General features: G+C 46.1%; 1 protein-coding gene across 2 annotated transcripts in view; it reads left to right on the top strand.

Annotated features, from left to right (window-relative positions):
- The window catches only part of LOC136561499 (contactin-4), a 273,024-nt gene that overhangs the window by 150,453 nt on the left and 99,248 nt on the right, over nt 1-23,323 (top strand). For both annotated transcript variants that reach the window (XM_066557827.1, XM_066557828.1), the window contains exons 4-5: nt 17,631-17,757; nt 18,975-19,150. In XM_066557827.1, the coding sequence (XP_066413924.1) occupies nt 17,631-17,757; nt 18,975-19,150 (303 nt within the window). The remainder of the gene's footprint in view (nt 1-17,630; nt 17,758-18,974; nt 19,151-23,323) is intronic.

Here is a 23,323-nt window from a genome sequence, read left to right as displayed (position 1 = left end):
GACTTGGTTTGATTAAGTGTCACAGTTACATTTATTGACCTCTGCTGCATTCCTGAGCAAACTCGAATGCTCTCTTTTCTTTTTTGGGGAATTTGTTGGTGTATTAGGATGGAATATGGAATTTATCCCCTAATGAAAGGCGAGGGAGAGATGCCATCAGTCAGTGGGAGGAGAGAGAACCCAGTGCTTTCCCATGTAAATTATGTGAGTTCTGGAAGGGAGCCAGGCATTCATTTTGTTAAAATGGGGTTTGATAATTGAAACTAATTTAACATCGACCCCATTAAGTTGCATTTTATTGCTCATTTAATCCGCCTGTCTCACGAGCTCCCAGGACTGGGAAGTGGCTTTGGGATGGTTTTGGTTCATCAAAGCTGCAGCCACTCCTGCAGTGGGTGCTGAGATTGTCCTGTGGGGTGGGGTCAGCTTTGGGGTGGGGGGTTCAGCTTTGGGCAGGTTTGCTGTGGGACGATGCTTTGTCTGGAAAGCAGCTCATGGATGGTCCCTCATCACCCCTGTGGCCTGGCAGAGCCTTTCCCTGCAGGATCCCGCATCCCCTAGGCTGCCTGGGATAGCTTTATCACATGAGAAATCATCCCAGTCCTCCACCAGTGCAGCTCAAAAATCACTGAATGGGTCGGGTTGGAAGGGACTTTAAAAATCACCCAGTGCCAGCCCTGCCATGGCAGGGACACCTCCACTGCCCCAGGTGCTCCCAGCCCCAATGTCCCACCTGGCCCTGGGCACTGCCAGGGATCCAGGGGCAGCATTTTAGAGCATATTTATTGTTTTAGAGCATATTTATTGCTCTAAAACAATATTTAGAGCATATTTATCGTTTTAGAGCATATTTCTTGATTTCTGTCAAAAAATCTCCATTTAAATCAGCCAAGGAGCTGGATCCATGAGTTTTTCATTACTGGGATTCCCACCTTCCCCTGCCTGCTTCTGCTTTCCTGTGTCTTACTGCTGTCTCTCAGTTTCACCACTGCTGCTCATGACTCATTAAATAATCTCATAATTGGTTCTCAGCCTCCGGGTGCTAATTGCAGCGAGGCCCTGGGTGATGGCTGCACACACAGAGCTGCATTCATCCCAAACCAGGGAGCAGGAGGAGGTGCAGGGACGAGGAGGAGCAGCCCTGGGGGATGTTTGTCTGCAAACACCTCCCCCTGGGGCTGCTGCTGCTGCTGTGGGATGGGGAATTGCTGGGGCTCTCCCCTTGGGAAGGGGCAGCAGGAGAGGAGCTGTAAGAGCGGGCCAGGCTTGCATCAGGAGCCCTGGGGACAGGGAGCTGCTCCTGGGAATGCTGCAATCCCGGCCAGAGTGAAAAGTGCAGCTTAAACCACTCCAGGAATTTGTCCTTGGTGCCCAGCTGGAGCAGGAATTGTTTTGTCTCCCTGCTCTGTGCACAGAGCTCACCATCCTATAATATGAATCCCAGACTCACACTCTGAAGCAGCACAGAACCCGAAAAATGTAAAAACTAAAACATGAGGCATCATTCTCACCACAATTCCCATCTCCCTGGCCAGAGCCACGTTCCACATGGGCAGAGGTTGTTCAGCACTTTGGGAAGGTCAGGAACTACCCAACAAACCTGAATAAAAGCACAGGAGATGGCAATCTGACCTGGGACTTGAGCAGGAGAAATCCCCACCTTAACCTTGGGAATAGTGGGAGTTATTCCTGGAATAATAAGAATGTTTCTGGAGCAGCCATGTCACTGCAATAATGGTCTGATTGCTGTGTTCCTCATTCCCTCCCCTTTTTTTTTTTTTTTTTTTGCGGTTTTTTTGGGCTTTTGGGGTTTTTTTGTTGTTGTTTTTTTGGTCGGGGGCGGAGGGGGGTTGTTGTGTGGTTTTTTTTGCTGGTTTGGTTTTTGTGGGGTTTCTTTTTTTTGAGCAACATCGACTCAAACTCCTCAAAATCCTTACCCAACTTCAGCTTGTTCCTACACAAAAACTCAGCGTTTGAAGCTCAGGTGTGGCTGTGCTGGTTTGCAAAGTGCTGCCTGGGTGGAAAATGTGCTTATGGCGTGGGTTTTTTGGGGTTTTTTTTTTGGGCTGTGCAGCGAAATGTGGCTGTCAGAGGCGAGCAGGATTGATGTGTGCGAGCTGCTACCCTGTGAGCTCCGACACCTCGGAGTCAGCGCTGCCACTCACGCCTCCTGCAAGGTGTTGTGTTCTTCCAGAACCCTTCAAACGCCTCTTTTGTTGTGACTTTCCCTAATGTGCCATCCAATTACCGATAAAACTTCACCGCCCCTTCTTGTTTTGAAGTGGAGGCAATCTCGGGCGTTTTGCTGCTGAGTATTGAGGGGATGCATGAAGCTGCAGCAGTTAGCAAGGGGTTTGGCATTTAGGAGAGGTCATAACAGCTTCTGGTGGTTTTTTTAAAGTTCATTTTTAAGGCGTGTCAGCTGATAAAACACGTCAGTCGCAATCAGTGAGGTGAGGGTTGACAGAAGGATAAATTCCAGCTCGAAAAACCCTTCCCATGCTCTGGTTTGTACCTTCTGGTTTCCTTCCTGGCAGAGGAAAGGAGGCAAAATTTTGAGAAATTCAGAGGAAACAACACCAAATTTTCCACCAGTTGCTCAGTGGTGCAGGAGGACAGAAAAAACCCCACCCCTTACTGATGTATTTGTCCATTCCAATCATTGTTTTTTGAGCGAGCAGGAGTTTAAAACTCTTTAAGTTGTTCCTGAAGACCTCAGGTCTCATGTAAATTCAGGAGTCACTGTGCAGCTGCCCACAGAGCATTTAAAATAAAAAGAAAAACGGATCAGTGTGAGTGCACAAATGTATTGGCAGCCTTAAAGGAAAAGCAAAACCTTGTAAATGTGTCACCAGTGACTCTGGAGATGTGGAATTCTCATCTTGAGCTATCCTCCATTATTAATGCAATCTAAAATATACAATAAAGGCTGCAAACAAATCCCATATACAGACTTTAAGTGACGAAAACCCCTCCTCTCTGTGCAGCAAATTTCTGCATTTCTTTTCAGAATCTATTTCAATGTATAAAGTGCAAGGGCAATGCACCCCTTTCTTTATTAATATAATTTAAAATAGGCAGTAAAGGCTGAAAAAGCCCTCTATATACAGAGTTTAAGAGACAAAAATCCTCCTCTGTGTTTACCAAATATCTGCCTCCAGTGCAATTTTAATTTTTTAACAACTCTTCAATGTTTTGCGGGTTTTTTTCATGTAAGTTGAATTTAATTTTCTATAATAACAACATCTTGCTTTCCATAAGGTGACCTTAATACTTGCTTGCTGTACAGGTATAAACATTACATTCCTTTTCTTTGGAACATTGTTTTTCGTGCTTTTTGCTCTGCATTGTTTTAGATTCTCAATATGAACCCAGGAACCAGATTTAGATGACAAAATTCAATGTACAGTCAGAGAAAATGAGTGATTGGGACCCTTTATCAGAGATGGCACATGGACACTAATTATGGTCTCAGCTATTCTGTATCTTAATCAATTCCAGTGATCTTGTTTGTAATTTTTACTCCTCCTGACAGGGAGCTGCTCAAAGAAATAAATTGGCCATCAGTGTAATTTGCTTCTTGGACACAAAAGGCTCCCAGATTAACAGGAACATTTTTCCCTCTGGAGAGATCTCCCTCAGCCACTTTTGGCTTGTGTTAATTATTCCTTTTTGTTTTCTGAGGGGCTCAGGATGCGCAGGCAGCAGCTCCCAGCGTGCCCCAGCACATCCCCTGCTTCTCTGGGCTCAGGCAGGAAAATAAGCCTGGACCAGCTCAGAAAAGTCAGGATTTGTGACCAGAATCACCTCATATCCCCAAGATCCAGCCTGTTTTGTTTCTTCCTGGCATAAAAACAAAGGTAGTGTTTGAAAACTACTAATGAAATTTGGGAAATCAGGGAACAGAGCCGGGTGCCCGTGGCAAAGGGATCTTGATGAGATCTTCAAAACACCTCGTTTGAAACCAGCACCTCCCAGATCCAGCCCTGCCCCTTTGTTGTGCTACAGGTGGTTTTGAAAACAATTTACAAAGAGGCTTTTTTGTCTTTTTCATGCTGTTAAAGCAAATTGGTATGTAATTAGATTTATATAGTGAATAATCTTATTTGCATATCCAATTAATTCTTCCTGTTTTAATTTGCTAGGGTTGGATTCACATTGGTAGTAAAAAAATAACACTTAAATTATCAAGCATTCAAATTTTCTTCTGCTGTTATTTGTTCTAGGTCTTCCATTAAAATTTGGTTCTGGGCATCATCTTCCTTTTAAAAGCTGTTAAATAACATGGAAAAAGGCCATAAAAAACCCAACCCACATGACTTGTGCTGTAAAAACATAAAAGGTCTCTTTAAGCTGGTCAGGGGGAATGCAGTGTGAATTTAGTTTTCAAGCATCTTTTAATTATGGAATAGTTTGGGTGAGAATGATGCCTCAGGTTTGAGCTTTTATATTTTCACATTCTGTGCTGCTTTAGTGTGAGAGTCTGGGATTCACATCAGGCCATGGTGAGCTCTGTGCACAGAGCAGGGACACAAAACAATTCCTGCTCCAGCTGGGCACCAAGGACAAATGATCCAAATCTCAGCCCAGGAGCACAAACCCCGTGGGCTGGAGAGAGAAAAACAAGCAGGGTGGGACTGCAGGGGCTAAAGCTGGAATGGGACAATGAACTGCAAGATGCAAATGGAGCAGAACTGATCCCAGGGACAGAGCCCGTGCCCGGCCGTGCATTTTGGGGCCATTTTGGTTCATCTTGGGTTCATTTTGGGGCCAGTTTGGTTCATCTTGGGTGCAGCCCTGGCTGGGCTCTTGTGCTGCCCAAGGTGGATCCATGGAGGAGATGCTTTGAATGAATCCCTGCTTTATTCTGGAGCTCTGCCCAGCCTCTGCTCCAGGGCAGCCTGCTCAGGGCATCAGGAAGGGACCTTAAGATGCTCCAGCCCCATGGCAGGGACACCTCCCACTGTCCCAGGTGCTCCCAGCCCCAGTGTCCAGACTGGCCTTGGACACTTCCAGGGATCCAGGGGCTGCCACAGCTGCTCTGGGAATTCCATCCCAGCCCCTCCCCAGTCTCCCAGCCAGGAATTCCTTCCCAATCTCCCATCCATCCCTGATTCTGAGAGTGGATTTTACAGGGGCTGAATGGTTCATTCAGGAGGCTTTAGCAAAAACGGTGTCAGGCAAAGGGAGATGGACTGAAAATGGATGTTCTCATGTAGGTCCATGGAGCTGCTTCAAAGTGAGCCGAGGACACTGCAGAGTGAGGGGTTAAGAACTGAAAATTAAAACAGCAGTGTCTTTAAGAGATTTAATAAACGAGGAAAATGCGTTGCATAATTGTGTTGCAATGATTTGAAATAGGTCCTAAGGAAAATTGCTTTGAATCCTAATTAGCAACTAATGGTTATTAGCTAAATCCGGTGCCAGGATAGAAGTAAATAGGTGAAATAAATAGGAAGCTATTGCTTCTACCTGCAACCACTGCAGCTGTTGTCCCAATTTTGGGCTATTTTTACCTAAGAGCTGAAGTGACTGCAGCAGATCCCGTGCAGGTCCCAGAGAACACCTGGGCTGTGTTGCTGCCAGCCAGGATGAAACACAAATGAGGTGACAATTGGCGGCAAAACAATTTCTGTGGATGGTTTTTATCTCCTGAGGAACAATCGAGTTCTTCTGTTGAGTCAGAAGAATAAACTGTGCTGTGTCCTGTGCCCCGAGGAGCTCTCTGTGGTTTGAGGTGGGAATAGGTGTTCAGATAATGCATTCTCAATCTTTTTCTCTCGGATTCATCCTCTGCCTGCTTTGTAAACTGCTCTGCACCGAGCTCCAAACTGCTTTTAGCTTCCCAGGGCAGGAAAAGACACTGCACGTCCCAGCGTGTCAGAAAACTCAGGGAAAATGACCTCCAGCTCTCAGGCACTTATTGCAAACCTATTTTAAATTGAATACACAAGCCCAGATAATACAGGCTGTTTGATAAGAAACATTAGAGAAATCCATAACATGAGGCTTTTTATTATGGGTTTATTACATCAATCTCTCCAGTGGGTAATGGAACTTGTAAATATACTCTTATGTAGGAGTCTCCTTGCGGGCTTTTTATTCATGCTGAAGTAAGCACAGCAAACTTATTTGCTGTCAGGGTACATTGAATTTAAGATTAGTATTTATTTTGGTTCTAAAGAGGTTCTGCTTTTGTGAATTGGAGGCTGGAGCAGCTGTAGGAGGGGAGGTGGGAGCTGCAGGAGGGCTTTGGGGGGAAAATGAGTTTTTCCAGGCAAACTGCTGGTCCCTGTATGGGATACAGGGAATGTGCCCATTAAGGGCTGTGGGTCGTGTGCTCAGAGCTCCTTCAGGAGGGAAAGCTCACTTTGTTTAAGCAGGAGCTTGCTGTGTGTTCATTGACTAAACCCAGCAAGATGAAAAATCATCCATGGGATTAGAGAAATATTTAAGGGATGTATTGCCAGCGTTGCAGCGCAGTGCAAACACGGGCACGGCGCTCTCTGCTCTGTAAACATTTGTTCTTTACTGGGAAAATGCTTTTAATTCTCTTCTAGAGGTAAACAAAGTAATGCTGCTGCAGCAGGGTTTTGCTTACTTGGGAGAAGCCGAGGGGACGTTTGTGCTGAGTAAAGAGTGGAGGGAAAGTTCACAGAGAAGTTCAAAAAGGAGTTCAAATCATAGCAAAAACCGAGAACAGCTCACAAGTTTTTAAGCAGATTTGTTGGAGGATGTAGTGGTTAATTGGTGGTTGTCGTAATACAGGGAAAACAGTCCTTAATTAGAGGATGTTAATTGGGCAGACAGACAGAAGCCTGCTGAGGTGACAGCAAAGTTGGCTTTAACTCAGGATTTTAACAGGTTTTTTAGGACTCCCCACCCCTGGCAGTGCCCAAGGCCAGGTTGGACATTGGGGCTGGAGCAGCCTGGGACAGGGGAAGGTGTCCCTGCCATGGCAGGGGTGGCACTGGCTGGGTTTAAGGTCCATTCTGGCTGGGTTTAAGTTCCATTCTGGGTGTGTTTAAGGTCCATTCTGGCTGGGTTTAAGGTCCCTTCTGGCTGGGTTTAAGGTCCCTTCTGGGTGGGTTTAAGGTCCATTCTGGCTGGGTTTAAGGTCCCTTCTGGCTGGGTTTAAGGTCCCTTCTGGGTGGGTTTAAGGTCCATTCTGGCTGGGTTTAAGGTCCCTTCTGGCTGGGTTTAAGGTCCATTCTGGCTGGGTTTAAGGTCCCTTCTGGGTGGGTTTAAGGTCCATTCTGGGTGTGTTTAAGGTCCCTTCTGGGTGGGTTTAAGGTCCATTCTGGCTGGGTTTAAGGTCCCTTCTGGCTGGGTTTAAGGTCCCTTCTGGCTGGGTTTAAGGTCCATTCTGGCTGGGTTTAAGTTCCATTCTGCTGGGTTTAAGGTCCATTCTGGCTGGGTTTAAGGTCCATTCTGGCTGGGTTTAAGTTCCATTCTGCTGGGTTTAAGGTCCATTCTGGCTGGGTTTAAGGTCCCTTCTGGCTGGGTTTAAGGTCCATTCCCACCCAAAACCCACAGCAAAGCAGGAAGGATGTACCTTACACAGCTGCAGAATGAACCAGGTTCAAGTTACGTCTGCATTTCCAAAAATGACAAAAATGTTTTTTTTTTTTTTGCTGTGTGAGACAGATTATGAGTGAAGAATGAAGGGTGTGTGTGTTCACTTAAGGTCTGAGGGTAACGAATGTGCTTGAGCCACGAAACCACATCTGTGTCAAACCCACCTGAAAGAAACCACCCTCACCTGGCTGGGCACTTCCCTCTGGGCCAGGACAGCTCCTAAAATGCACCAGCACAAAGATCAGCACTAATTTTGATGTCTCTTCTCCCGTGTGTTAATTACATATGATCACCTCCATCTCTTGCATTTTAAAAAGACAGTTTTTAAGAATGTTTGTTCGCATGTCTTTATGTTTGTTTTCATGACTTTATGTTTGTTTTCTTTATGTATATTTGTCTTCATGTATTTATGGTTATTTTCATGTCTTCATGTTTGTTTCCATGTCTTGATGTGTTTGTTTTCATGTCTGTACCTTTGTTTTCATGTCTTCATGTATGTTTATTTTCATACCTTTATGTTTTTCATGTCTTTATGTGTTTGTTTGTATGACTTTGTTTCATGTCTTTATGTTCATTTTCATGTCTTTCTGTATGTTTTGTCTTTGTTTCTTTTCATAATTTTATGTTTGTTTCCATGTCTTTATGTATGCTTTCATGTCTTTATGTGTTTCTTTTCATGTCTTTGTTCATTTTCATGTCTTTATGTGTTTCTTTTCATGTCTTTGTTTATTTCCACGTCTTTCTGTATGTTTCTTTTCATGTCTTTGTTTATTTCCATGTCTTTATATTTTCCCTATCTTTCTGTATGTTTGTTTTCATGTCTTTACACCTGTTTTCATGTGTTTCTGTTTGTTTTTATGTCTTTCTGTATGATTGTGTTCATCTCTCTCTATGTTTGTTTTCATCTCCTCTGTGTTTGTTTTCATGTCTTCATGTTTTCATATCTTTGTTTCCATCTTTCTGTATTATTGTTCTCATCTCTTTCTCTAAGTTTGTTTTCATGTCTTTCTGCATGTTTGTTTTCATGTCTTCATGTTTGTTTTCATGTCTTCATGTTTGTTTTCATGTCTTCATGTTTCTGTTTATGTCTTTGTGTTTATGTTTATGCCTTTATGTTTGTTTTCATGCCTTTACATTTATTTTAATGCCTTTATATTTGTTTCCATGTCTTAGAGCTGCTTTTGGCCACTTCCTCAGCGCTCTTCCCAACCTCCCTGCAGCCGCAGTGCTGAGGGTGCTGAAACTCTCAGAAGTGAAGCCTTGAGCAGCAAATGGCTCAGGAGGGGCTCTGTGGCTTTGAATTCTTGCTGCTCACAGAACAAGGCCCTGCCCAGGCAGCAGTGATCCAGAAAGAGTTATTCCCTGGTTAATTACTGTGCCTGCACTTTTCTCCTTATGGAGTGTGCTGCTGTGCTTACTGGAGAGGAGTTAAAGCCCAAGCTCTCTGTCCCAGATAAAAGCCTGCTTACAGAAATTCTTATTTGTCTTTGAGGCTTCTGGGAAGAAAAAAAAAAAAGGTTTTTCATAGTGTGTTCTCAATCCAGTATAATCCTTAATTTTCAAAACACAGAAAGCTTTTTTTTTTGAAATTGTAATGAAAAAATTGCTGAAGCAGTGCACATTATTTCGATTACCCATTAAGCCTTCTCTGCTCTAGAATGAAATTACATGATTTTAGTTAATTTTCTTGCTTTTAACTTCTGACTTGTAATTTACCAAAAGAGAAAAACAAACCACTACAACTTTTCTGGCCTCCCATTACTCCCAAAACAAGTAATGCAAGTCAGCTCCTATTTTGGCATCTTTCTGATATTTTGGGCTTTTCATACTAAAACACAGACAAGAGCAACATTTAGTTTGACCATAGTTCTGATCTGTGACTTCCATAAGGCTTCAGCATTACATAGGTTTGGCATAAATGGACTTTGCATAGTGAGTGATTTATTTCACTTCATTTCGTGTTGATCCTAGCAGCACAGTAAACCATAATTTCTTGGTGAACAATGAAATAAAATTGGATTTTAATAATAAAGTAATAGGCCTTGATCAGATGAAGGAAATCCATGTGATCCCCCTCAATCTAGCTCTTGCCTCCTCATCAATATTGAATTTGCATTTTGCATAATGTTGCATCTCAGTGCTCTCTAGGTGAGGAACCAAAGTCTTCATAAGTAAAGAAAAATTAAATTTTACCCTTGGGAAAGGCTCTGTTGGGAAACTGAGGCTCTTGGATGTCACAGAATCATGGAATTGTAGAGATTGGAAAAGCCCTCTGAGAGCATTGAGTCCCCAGCAGTGCCAAACTCACCCCCTGCCCTGTCCCCAAATGTCACATTCACCCTCCTGAGCACTCCAGGGACGGTGCCTCCCCTGCAGAGCCTGTTCCAATGCCTGACCACCCTTTCAGTGAAGATGTTTTCCCAAATATCCCATCCAAACCTGCCTTAAACTGAAGGCCATTTCCTTGTATTGCATTCAGGACTCTGTTTCCAGAGGCAGCTTTCTCCTGCTATTGAAACACCACAAAAAGGAGCTTCCCTTCCCAAAGCTGAGCTGGGCAGGGCAGTTTGGAATGGACCAAACTATTCCCTGGAGGTGAATTCTGTCTCTGGGGCATCCCCATGGTGCTGCTCTTTAGAGGTGAGCCAGGGGTGTGTGAGAGCTTCACCTGCTCGTGCGACACCAGGAGGAAGAAAGGCTCTGCTGACAAATGCCATCCCTCTGAGCAGGCTTGGAGAGTGCTAAATTGCAGTGTCAGAAGTCAGAAGTCAGGGTTTTGACAGCTGTTACTGATACCTTTTCCCTGCTGTGTCGCTTGAAAGTTCATAACATTTAAAGAAATTAAAGGAATGCGTGTTATCTGTGGGCAGACTGTTCAACCTGCACTCCTGGCTGCTCCTTTGATGCTTTGCTGATTGAACTCTGAGAACTTGATTTAAACCTGCCTCAGTTTGGCATTTTGATGTTAATTTTAAGGCTGGGTTCGTGTGTTTGTGTGTCTGTGTTTGCATGGAGGCGCTGGTCGCTCTGCAAGGATGACCCAGCAGAAAAATGGGGATAAATGGTGATTTTAGGGCTGGGGAGTGCCCATGGTGGGGTGGCCAGTGCTGGTGTGTGCCAGCTTCCAGAGGCACAGCAGGAACCCTCTGTTCTCTAATTTCCCACTGGGCACTGGGATTGGCTTTTGTTCCTGCTCTGCTGAGGGTTGCAGGAACGTTTTCAAAAACAACAATGAAAAAAATTGAAGGGCAACTCCTCAAATGTGCCCTGAATTGGAGCAATTCCAGCCACTCCAACAAAGTTACAGGAGTGAGAGCAGCTGAGCTGCCAGCCCAGTGCCCAACAGCAGCCTTGAAATGCCTGAAATCCATTTATGGAACAGAACCACCTGGAGATTACAGCCTTGGATGCTGTTTACAGGATTGTTAAACATTTTCTTGCTTTAGCAGCAGTGAGAAGTGAGGGAGGTTTTGCTGTCCAGGGTCAGGAGCCTGCCCAGCTTTGGGGTGTGCAGTGCCTGCCAAGGAAGGGCTTGGATTCTCAATTCCTCCTCCATCTAGGAAACCCAGGATATACCACACCTGAGGCCCTGGTAATTCCATCTGCTTATTCACAAATATTTGAGAGGTGAATCCGTGGCCTGAACTGCTCTGTAAATGGCTGGATGAAAAGCTGGCAGGGATCAGCTCTCCTCTGACAGAGGCTGATGTACTTAAAGCTGGAGGGAGAAAAGAGGCTTCACCTTGAAGCCAAGCACAGAGAGCTCCTTTCACCTTGAAGCTTTCTGCAGGGTTTGGCTCCTCAATCAAGGCAGAGCCCGGACACATTGCCACAGTTGTCATTGTTTTCGCAGCAATAGATGAGACAGAGATTATAGGTTATTGCCCCGGGGACTTGTCTTTTCTAAGGCTTGGGGATTTTATGGGAAAGAGGTTTTTTCCCTGTGTAACTCTGCCTGTCTGCTGCTGGCTGGGGAGGATGGCGTTTGTTAACCTGGCTTTTACACACCGTCCTGATTACAGCAGAGATTCAAACCAATCCCAGCCCAGGGAGGTATTGTGGAAAGGAAATATGTGGCTTTAAAATATGTACATGTAACCAACGACTTCTGCTTTTTTAATCTATCCACTTTACAGTCCCTGTCATACTCAAGACAGCTGAAAGTTTTACAATAATGATGTGTGTTCTTGGCAGACTGCAATTATATCAGCACCTTACATTTTACTAACAAATCAATAGATAATTAGCACAGGCCTTGGAAACATTTCTATTCCCAAGTAGCTCTATCCAAGAGTGTCCAGCCCTGGTGGTAGCACCATTGGCACTGCATTCACCTGATTTCTGCTATTGTTTTATACTTATTCAGAGCTCTGTCGTGGGCTGATATCGTCCTCAACAGGGCACTGTGAGTTCCTCTGTTTATTTTCCTGCTCTGGGCTGTGGTGACTCAGGGAAGAGGCTGTGTGCTGAAGAAATTTGTGATTTTCTGCAGTACTGAGCAATGTGCTTTTGTGGGACACTGGAGGGGATATGTGTGGTTATAATCAGGTTGTTTACTTGCTAAGAGAACTGAAATTGCATCCTGGTAAATGAGGGTTTTGTTGGAGGATAGGTCACCCTTGTCCTGTGGTGAGAATGGCCTCTCCCAGCAGTCTGGAGCCAGGAGAGGAGGCACAGGGAATATCCACATTTGTGTGTAGGATATCCACATGTGAATATCCACATACAAATATCCACATTTGTGTGTAGGATATCCATATACAAATATCCACATACAAATATCCACATTTGTGAGTAGGATATCCACATGTGAATATCCACATTTGTGAGTAGGATATCCACATGTGAATATCCACATTTGTGTGTATGGTATCCACATTTGTGTGTAGGATATCCACATTTGTGTCTGTGATATCCCCATGTGAATATCCACATTTGTGTGTATGGTATCCACATTTGTGTGTAGGATATCCACATTTATGTCTGTGATATCCCCATGTGAATATCCACATTTGTGTGTAGGATATCCACCTTTGTGTCTATCCCCATGTGAATATCCACATTTGTGTGTATGACCAGAGCTCAGGGCACACTCTGAGTTTAACCCTGCCTCTCACCCAGGCTGCTCCAGGTCCCCAGGTCGCTCCTCAATGGAGCTGTCAGTGCTGAATCCCCCTCCAGTGCTGGAGCTCTTCCAGGCCTGCCTTTACCAGAGGGAAGATTTATTCCCTCCTGGGCTCCTGTGGTCTCTGGGGAATACCTGACCCTGCTTTGGAGCTTGGGTGTCAGACCCTGGTGTGGCAGGGCTGAGCCCTGGGCTGGGGACAGCAGAGGGGACAGCGGAAGGCTCAGAGCACCTGTTGGACACCTGCAGGTGCCACAAAAGAAGCCCAGTCTTGTATCAAGGGGCTGTCCCCAAAGATGCAGAGCTACAAGTGGAAAACACCACTTCATACACTTTTAAAATATCTGGGTTTTAGCCTTTTTTTTTTTTTTTTCTTTGAACAGGAAGCACTTTTAGTGGGTCTTGTTCATTGAGCAGTCTCCAGAATCAGTCACAGCAGGACTGTGTGGTGTGAAATATTCTCAGTTTGAATTTCAAAGCCAAGTGCAGTTGCTGTTAACAGGAATGATAGGCAGGAAGGAAGGAGAGAGCCATGCAGTGGAGCCCTTTGCTGCTCAGGAGGATGGAGTGCAGCTGCTCACCTTGAAGAGCAGGCTGCTGTGGCAATCAGCCGTGCCCTTGAGCTGTCCCATCCATTCCACTCCCCACTTTTCTGAAGAGCTGCTCTTCCCAAGGTGCAGTTTTGTCTCAAAGAAATACCAGCTTGTAGCAGTGTGTGAAAACAGCCCAGCACACAGAGCAGGGAGCAATTCCCTCAGCAGCAAACAAGGAAAGCATTTCTCTCATTTACCCTGGATATACTCCAAGAATTCTCTGTTCAGTTTAGTTATTATCTTTCCCCACGGTGTGGAATATTCAATTAAACTTCCTCTCAAATTGGCCATAACTTTCAATGGAAATTAAAGCAGTTCTATTTAGGTACCAGTATCTGTCACCAGGCTTAATGTTCAGAGAGAATAGCAATGGTTCCACCTGTTTGGTGGGAATTAACCTCGGCTGACATTCCTCACGTTTCAATTCCTCAAAAGCAGGGGAAGCTGACAGCGTTCAGCATCCAACTGCATGTGCTGGCTCTCAGCTTTGGGGTACTGCAGGGACACAGCAAATACACTCTTCATTTGGAATCTATTCCAATTAATCTGGCTTTTTTTTTTTTAAATAGATTTTGTAATTCACCAGGGGGAAAAATATATATTGAGCAGAATGTTCTTTGAAATGATCTCTCACTTTCCATCCAACACCATATGGACACACACCTCCTTCTGTGCTTAAAATGCTTCTTTTATTGTCAAATCCACTGAAATTTCCTAGATCCTGCCTCTGAGTGAAAGAAACACACTTCTGTCAGAGGAGGCAGACCCAGAGCAGGAGTACATTTGTTTTATCTGACAAGGAGGGGGAAAAATGCTTTTTTGGAAGCCAATCTCGTTTGCAGGTTGTCTTAAGCTGAGGGCGGCTCGTGTTCATTCTGGGTTAACTCATTTAAGAAATGTAACTCAGAAAAATAAAATCTGCCCCTGGGAGTGTCTCACCAGTTAGTTTGGCTGGGAAAGTTATTTATTTTATTGTCCTGGGGCGGTGGGAAATGTGTGAGGAATGGCAGCAGCTGTTGAATGGTGTAAAAGGGAAGTGGACCGAAATACCTGAGCACTTTCAGGTGTGTGTGCACAGATATGCACTGCTTCCTGTTCTTTTTTGATGAAATGCCCAAAAAAGAGTCTATTGGACACAATCTGATGAGAAGGGTGAGGGGAAAAGCCTCTAAGCACAGCCAAGAGCCTCCTGCTGGCCTCGGTGGTTTCTGTGGATTGAGCTGCTCGCAGTGCTCACCAGTGATAAGCCAAAAATGTGTTATCAGTGGTGGAGTGCAAGTCCCTGGACATTGCTGCGACAGAAAGAAAGTTACCACTTTGAACTTATTTAAAAAAGTGTAGGATTTGCATTTCAGAGTTATCCAAACAGCAAAACTTTGCTCCCACAAAAGCAGACACTTCAGTGGAGCAAAAGCCTTTGGCTGTGCTGACAATGAACATCTGAGCAACACAACTTGGTCAAAAATTGGCTTTTTCTGGTGCAGGCACTTGTAGTTTCCTGTCTGCAAGAATCTAGATGGCAGCTTGTTTTATTTATTAGTGACTCTTTAGTGCTCTGTGAAGCAAATCCTCCTCCTGTGGCAGTTTCTGTGGCTCAGCCCTTATCACCCACTGGTGGGATCTGGGCTGCAGTGATTTCAATCACACATTAAGGCTGCAGCAAAGCAGCTCCACAGGCTGAAGATTAAATAGTTTGGACTTGCTTATCTTGGTTATACACAGGCAGCAATAAGAGGAAGAAGAAAGGCACTCAAAACAATTTTATCTGGGCAGTGTTGTGAGGTTTTTCCTGCTCCCCTGCTCCCCTGGCAGGCTGCAGCTGCTCTCAGAGCTTCTCCCTCTGCTTGAAAATCACACCAGGGTTTTTCCTCTTGCTGCCCAACAGGGAGGGCAGGCATTTTCTTTTTGCCATATAAAAGCTGAATGTTGAACGGTGTCAGCAGCAGGTGGAATATTTGGAAATATTTTAATTTGATCTTTCATGAGCTTCCACCTGAGCTTGGGTGAATTGAGTTACTCAGTGGACAAATCAGCCTTTTCACCTATTTGGCACTATTTCTACCTTCAGTTCTCTGTCTTGAGTCTGTGTTTTTTAAGCTGTTAATTGCTCAGTAATTAATGGCACGGACAGGATGGGGTGGCTCTTTCATGTTCATTAACCCTTGCAGAGCAGGATGCTGCAGGTTCACCCCTGCTCCTGCAGCCAGGTGATGTCCTGGAGGTGTGGGGACACTTTTGGACCCTCAGGCTTGCTCCTGTTTCCCACCTCAAGTAGCTGAACTGCTCACTTTTAATGCAGGCTGTGTTTTCCTGGGATGGCAGGAGGACCAAAGTCAGACCTTTGGTGTGATGTGATATAAATTGACACTCTCTAATTGAAATAACAGCAGGTGACAGCCCAGAGAGGGGTGTGAGGCAGGTGACAGAGGCAATCACACACACCCCTGAGTCAGCAGGCCCTGACTGGATTACCTGGGGTGCTCCTGCCACCATCAGACTCTGTGCTCCTGGGATTTCAGGCATCTCTTACACAGGGCCTGGGCACTTGTGCATTTTTCAGTGAGAGAAATGGATACACTCAAATATATTTTAAATCTCTTGCTTTCAAAGCCACTCCTACAGTTCTCAGAGCTATAATCCTTATGGGCCAGGCTATAATATTCTTTCTTAGGGTGAATGGGGCTGCTCAGGGAGTGCAGGGTCTCAGGAACAAGCTTGGATGCCATAATCCAGTCCCTTATGCTTTATGGCTGTTATTATCTTTTCCCACCAGCAGCATGAGTTGCACACAGGTGTAATTTAAAGCTAGAGATGATGTGAAATGTGTTTTGAATAATAGATGAGTTTCAGCCAGGTATCGTTAGCATATAATTAAAAATAAAGATAAATACCAGGCCTGTGACTGTGCTTGTGGTGGGGCCTGAGGGAGGGGACAGGGGGGATTCCTTTCTCATCTTCCTGGCAGAGTCTCTGTGAAACACTTCTGTGGACATGGATTTGCTCTCCCTGAGTGAAGGGCTGTTGTTCTGTCCTTGGTGAATCCAGCTGATTTCCCAGGGTCAGGCAATATCAGGGTTATTCTCATTCATTCTCACCTTCCTTCCATCTGGAAGATCCATCATCTCCTGTTGACTCTTTTTTTTCCCCCTATATTTTTGTACATCCCATCATCTCTAAATTTTATTTATTCATTTTCCCCTGACCCTCCTATACCCACAAATTTCCTGTATCTACACCTGGGTGGGCTTCCAGCAGCCTGACTGAGGTGAATTCTGTGTTCACATCCCTGCAAGTCCCTGCACACTGAAAGAACAGAGTCTGCAGGGCAGCAAACGATTGGAAAATAATTTAAAAATGTTAAATCAAGGTTCCTTCCAGTCACTTTGGGACTGTGAGCACTTCCAGCATGTCCTCACTCGCTCTGAACTTGGAGGAGCAGCCAGGCATTGACACTGATGAGAGGAAAAGTGGTGAAATCAGGATAGCTGATCTTTTCAGGCAGGAAAAGTTGGTTTCTTTTGTGTTCTGAACAGCCACTGTGGAGATAAAACTGAGACAAACAGGATGGAGAGCAGGGAGTTTAGTCAGAGCTTTCTGTGGGTGTTTGGAGCAGTGTCAGTGAATTTCCTGAAATTCTGCAGAGCACTGGGCAGGGAAGAGCTGCACCTCAGGGATGGGCCTGTGAGCAGCTCCCAGCTCTGAGAGAGGATAAATTGATAAGGTGAAGTGGTTGAGCAGAGAGGAAGGGAGAAAGGGAGGACTTAACAGCTAAAAAAATCAGGGTGTATTTTTAAAACAAAGGAGGAAAGTCTGCTGAAGGCAGGCTCCCGTCAGTAATCACCAACCTCAGAGTGCTGGACTGCTGGGAAATGACTCCTGAGCTCCTTGAAGGTCGTGTCAGCTTGTTTTGCCAAAATATTTTCCCTCTCCTACCTGTATCTAGTGTGAGTCTTTAATGCTCTGAAGGGCAGGGGTGTGGAATGTCCTTGTCAGGCTGGGAGCCCATTCCTGGGAGGTGTGGGGCAATGCCAGGGGCACTGGGATTTGAATCGAGCTCTGCTATGACAGCAGTGCCTGTTCCCATTGTTTGAACTTTGGGTGAGGTTCCATTCTGTGCTCTGTTCAGTGTAGGACATTTTCATTACTCCACGTGAGCTTCAATGGCTTTTGGGAAAAAAAAAATAAAATAAATCTGCTGTTATCAACTGAAGTGACCCCAGATCTTTTCCAAGGTGAATGGCACACGGCCTCTTGCTGCTGAGACCCTGTTTTACATTTCAAGCCTGGAACGTGGGGATTCCTTGTGTGACGTGTCCCCTGTCCCTGTTCTGCAGATGACAACACCCTGCACGGGCCAGTGTTCCTCCAGGAGCCCGACAGTGTCATCTTCCCCCTGGACTCCGAGGAGAGGAAAGTGAAGCTGAGCTGTGAAGTGAAAGGAAATCCCAGACCAACCATTGGGTTTGTTCAGTGTTTGACTGTTCTCAGAGCCTTTCTGCTGTCAGTGATGTCCCTGGAGGCCACCACAGTGCTGATCCCAGAAGAGTCCCCAGGGGCAGCTCTGATCTCTGCTCTGTGGCCAGGGACGGGGCCCAGGCCGGGGCTGGAGCTGGGCCAGGGGGGTTTGGGGTTGGGTTTTAGGGAAAGGTTCTTCCCCCAGAGGGTGCTGGCACTGCCCAGGGAATGGGCACAGCCCCAAGGCTGCCAGAGCTCCAGGAGGGTTTGGAAAACCCTCCCAGGGTGGGACTTGGGGTGTCCTGGCCAGGATGGTCCTTGTGGGTCCCTTCCAGCTCAGGATGTTCTGTGATCCTGGGGCATTAGGAACAGAGGGAATGGACACCAGGATATCTCCAGGTATTGCAACTCAATGGCAAACCTTGGACAGGAGTTCTAAAATGCTACAAAAGGATTATAAACAGTCCTGGCTCTCAGATTACCCATCCTTTCCCATAAACATGGACAAAGCTCCTCATTCTTTTCAGCTTTAGCAGCTGCTTTGGGATCCTTGGAGGAAGGTGCTGTCCTCCTGCAGTGCTGCTGCTGTAAGTCATTGGTGCTGCCCTTCTCTCCCCTCTGATGCCTCTCACTGTGCTCACCAGTAAACGCCACCCTGAAACCAGTGAGAGGCACCAGGCCTCTGCCTCTGTGCTGTCTCCTGACACAGCCAGCTGTTTAATGCCATGAACCCATGGATCCATGCTGCAAACACGGCTCCAGAGCTGCCCTGGGCACTCAGGAGCTGCAGGGGCTGGAATTCCTCAGTGCCCCACTTTGTGCCAACATCTGCCAGGAGGGAATTTTCTTAAATTTATAAACAGACAAACAGCAAGTTAGGAGAGGGGGAAAATATCCTCAGTGGACTTGAATGGGTTAGAGATCCTGTCTCAGGGACTTCCCCTTGCCAAGTGATCAATTCCAAAGAGCAGCAGCACCAGCAACTACAGAAGCATTAATCCTTTCAGAGACTGAAATATATGTCAAGGATATTGCTCTTGCAGTTAAATACTGGAATATTTCAATACCGCTCAGGATATTTGCATTTTTGTGCTGTCTTTTTTATTGTTTTATTTTTAATAAGTAGTCAGAGCCATTCTAAATCTTCCTTTACTTACTTCAGGCTGTGTTTCCAAACAGCCAGGAGCACCAGCAGAGTTTAACTTTGGCATTGTGTGCTGCAGGTGGAAGTTAAATGGAAGCAGCATTGACGTGGGCATGGATTTCCACTACAGCCTGCTGGGAGGAGCCCTGCTGATCAACAACCCCAACAGAAGCCAGGATGCTGGCACCTACCAGTGTGTGGCAACAAACCCCTTTGGAACCATTGTCAGCAGAGAGGCCAAGCTGCAGTTTGCCTGTAAGTCAGCCTCTGTTCCTGTGCTGGAAAAACTGGGAGCTGGGGGTCTTTTTCCAGTTTTTCCTGGTGGGTTGTGGGGTGTTCTCTGTGGGAAATGGGTGTGTGGAGAGTTCTCAAGGCTCACCCAGTGTGCATCCCTGTGCAAACTTTGAGATGAGAAATGCTGACTTAGAAATGCCATGGAATAGGATGGACATTATTGAGAAAGAAATAGAACTAGAACAAGTTTCAAAAGGTGGCCTTGCAAATAAGACTGGATACTCTAGAGAAATAGGACTATGAAAGGTGCATTGTAGTGGACCCACAAGGGGTAATTTTAGATGATTGGCTTTAAGGCATCCACAGCATGGTGTGGCTAAAGCTGATAGGCCAAGGAACACCTATAGTGTCTTCTCTAACCAAAGGGATGGCGACCAGAATCAGCTGAATTAGGAAACACAGAGTGATTTAAGTTTACTACAAAGGCTCTGCCTCAGAGAAACAATAAAACTGGGCATGTGAAGCTTCACCCTTCATCTGAGCAGCCCCTTATTTTCCATCCTCATCTTGTGTTGTGTGGGTTTTGTTTTATCTCACTTTTATTTCTGAGGAAATGGCTGTTGGGTCTTATTTTGAGAATGATGGGTGAGATTTGAGGGTTTTCCCCCCTCCTTTTAAGAGTTAAATTGTGAATCTTGGGGCATCAGTAATGTGTGTTGTTCTTCAAGGGCTGTGATATTCTTCTGTAGCCTTTTCAGGGAAGATTAAGCTGTGATTGAGCCATTCAGCCTCCTGTGGAGGGCAGACAGGGTCAGCAATTTCATCCTTGAAATATGTATTTAGGTTACAAACTCATTATGATAAAAGTGCTAATATTTCCCCTGAATACTTGCTTTTTGATATGGCATTTTCATTTCAGGTTTGTCCTTTTTGATTTTTTCTTCCTCTCTCTTTTTCCATTTCTCTTCTCACTTTTATTTCTTTTTTTTTCTCCACGCTAGTTGTCTCTGAAATTGAACATATTTTCACCGAGTGAGGAATCTGCTGTGCCACAGTAACAGAATATGGATTAATGATACCCCAAGCCCTGTGCTTATAGCAACACAGGCTTTCAGAAAATAAAAAAGCTTTAAACTCTTGAGTATGGATCTAATAATGGCTTTTCCACAAAGATCCATGGAAACACAGCTGAACTAGATTAAATGATGTGCTTTTTATTTCAGGGGCTGGGGCTTAGCTTGATGATTTCATTGACTGTGCTATGGTTTCTGTTGGGAATAACCCTGGAATCAAGCAGGAGTTGTGCCCGGGAGGCAGCTCTGAGGCAGCATTTTGGGGCTGAGCCCACCCCTCCAGACCTGTGGCCAAAGTTGGTTTTGTGGCCCAGATCCTGCTTCCACTGAGGATGGAGATAAAGCTCCCATTGATTTCTGGTGGCACCAGAGCTGGCCCACAGCCCTCCCAAAGTGATGAATTTGCAGCTTGTTCAGCCTGCTCAGCTCCTGTCCCTTTGGCAGGGCAGGGAGGGTGAGCTCCCAGTGTGTCCTTGCCCGTTACTGGATCACAGAATCACAGACAAATCACCAGGCTGGGAGAGACCTCCAAGAGCATCGAGTCCAACCCAGCCCCAAACCCTCAACTCAACCCTGGCACCCAGTGCCACATCCAGGCTTTGTTAAACACACCCAGGCATGGGGACTCCACCACCTCCCTGGGCAGCCATTCCAGAGCTTTATCACCCTTTCTGCAAAAAGCTTTTTCCTGATATCCAACCTGAATTTCCCTTGGTGCAGCTCGAGGCTGTGTGCTCTGGGTGTGTCAGTGCTGCTGGAGACAGAGCCCAGCCCCAGCTGAGCACAGGCACCTTTCAGGAGCTGTGCAGTGATGGGGGCAGCCCTGAGTCTCCTTTTCTCCAGGCTGAGCACCCCCAGCTCCTTCAAATGTTCCTCTCAGGGTTTGTGTTCCCAGCCCCTCTCCAGCCTCATTGCCCCTCTGGACACACTCAAGCTGACCATGGAATCATGCATGGGATGGAAGATCTCACAGGGACTGGAAGTTGTTCTGTCACTCTCTAAGTTAGGGATCTCTTATTAGAGCCATATTGATGACTTTAAAGCTTTTTTATTTTCTGAAAGCCTGTGTTGCTATAAGCACAGGGCTTGGGGTGTCATTAATCCATATTCTGTTACTGTGGCACAGCAGATTCCTCACTCGGTGAAAATATGTTCAATTTCAGAGACAACTAGCATGGAAAGAAAAGGGAAAAAGGGGGGAAGAGAAAGGGAAAAAGACAGAGGAAGAAAAATTCCCTGGAAGGAGGTGGTGGCAAGGTGAGGGTTGGTCTCCTCTCTGAGGGAACAAGGGACAGGACAAGAAGAAATGGCCTCAAGTTGTGCCAGGGGAGGACATCTGGAAAAGTTTCCTTACTAAAGTGTGGCTGAGCACTGGAAAGGCTGCCCAGGGCAGTGGTGGAGCCCCCGTGCCTGGAATTGCTCGGACAGTGGCAGATGTGGCACTTTGTGGTGGGGTTCAGTGGCCCTGGTGTCTGCTCAAAGGTTGGGCTTGACCTTAATGCCTGATTTATACCCACACCTCTGTAGTCATCAGATCACCATGGGAAGTTCTCAAAATCACCCCTGGAGAAGCTCCTGTTCCTTGCAGACCCTTCTCAGGGCTGTGCATTTGGAGATCTGTGTGCTCAGATTTTTTAGTTCCATTTGGTGGCCTGTGCTGATCCTGCAGCCTGTCCCAGCTGGGCAGCACTGCTGGAAGGGCTTCAGAGGGGCTGGGACAGCTCAGGGCTTCCCTTCTGCTTTAATCCTTGCTAAGGCATGTCCAGGTTATCCCTGATCCCAGTGGGATGAGCCAGGCAGGACAATTCCTGCTGATTTATGAGCTCCTATAGGGCAGCATCTCTAATTAGAGACAACTTTGAATTTATTTTGCCTTGCTGAGGCTGCAGTTTGTGTTTTACTGCCCAAGCTTTGGAACCAGGACAGTTTTGCACATCTCCAGACCCCAGGGGTCTCCAGGCTGTGTCTGCTCCACCTCCAAGCACAGGACCAAGCCTCTGCCAAGAGGTGACCCCTCTCTTCTGCCATGGAGCCATCCCCAGTGCTCACAGATGAAAAATTCCCTCCCTGCTGTGATAACTTGACTCAATTTGGCCCTAAACACCTCAGCAGGGTTTGCAGTTTAACCTGAAAATTCACAAAGCAGTTGCAGGATGCTGGTTTGGAAATGAAACCCTCTGGGAGCTGCGCAGGAGCTGCTGCCTTTCTCATCTCGCTGGTGGCTGTCACATGCTGTTGATTTGGAAATGGGTATCCAAAGAGGGAAATCAAGTTTGAATCAGAGCTAGTTTTCAGCCATATCATTGTTTTGCCCCCTGTTGTTACAAAAGCTGCCTGAGAGTGATGTCTGTGAAACAGGAGCTGTTAGAGAAATGGGATCTGTTTGCAGGGGGGTTTTATCTGTGGGAAGGATGAGGGGAGGATGGCTGATGTCCTTCCCCTGCTCTGTGCCCAGAGGCCTCTCTGAAATCCCCTTCCCAGCCCATGGCCATTTTCCAGGAAGGAGTTTCCCTGGAATCTGTAACTTGGCAGATCCATGCTCATGCTGTGGATGTTCTCTGCAGTCGGCCAAAGTGATGTTGAGATGTCCAGGGGCTGAGGGACCAATCTGAGGCCAAATGAGCCCCAGGGGAGCGAGGGGTGATGAGTCTGAAGGGAGGAGAGCTCTGAGGATGCTGCAGCAGGGCTGGAGCATCATGTGCTGCCCCAGGAGGCTGAAAGGAAGGGGAGGGGTCTCCTTGTTCTCTTCCTCCTCCTCCTCCTCCTCATCCCGCAGATGTCTGATTTCCTGTGTGGAACTGAGCTGAGCTGTTTCACTGTGTCCCCAGTGCCTGGAGGACACGGTGTTGGCTGCTTTCCCCCTCTGGGCAGGGCAGCAGCTTCCACCCTGCCTCTGGTGCCTTCTCCATTGGATTATTCATGAGGGGTGATCCCTGGGGGTCCCTTCCTGCTCAGGATATTCTGATTCCATCCCAGGAACTCTTTTCTCTCTTCCTTGTTACCAAGATCCTCCTCTGAAGTGAAGGGAGTCATGCTGTTGTTTCTAAAAACTCTTCCCCACACACACTTGATTAAAAGAATTCATTTTACAGAAAGGTTTATTTTTCTTCAAAAATAATTG

The sequence above is a fragment of the Molothrus aeneus genome, chromosome 12 (genome assembly GCF_037042795.1).
Source record: "Molothrus aeneus isolate 106 chromosome 12, BPBGC_Maene_1.0, whole genome shotgun sequence".
Lineage (NCBI taxonomy): Eukaryota > Metazoa > Chordata > Aves > Passeriformes > Icteridae > Molothrus > Molothrus aeneus.
The sequence above is the reverse complement of the archived record's forward strand: the minus strand, read 5'-3'. Positions and strand labels throughout refer to the sequence as shown.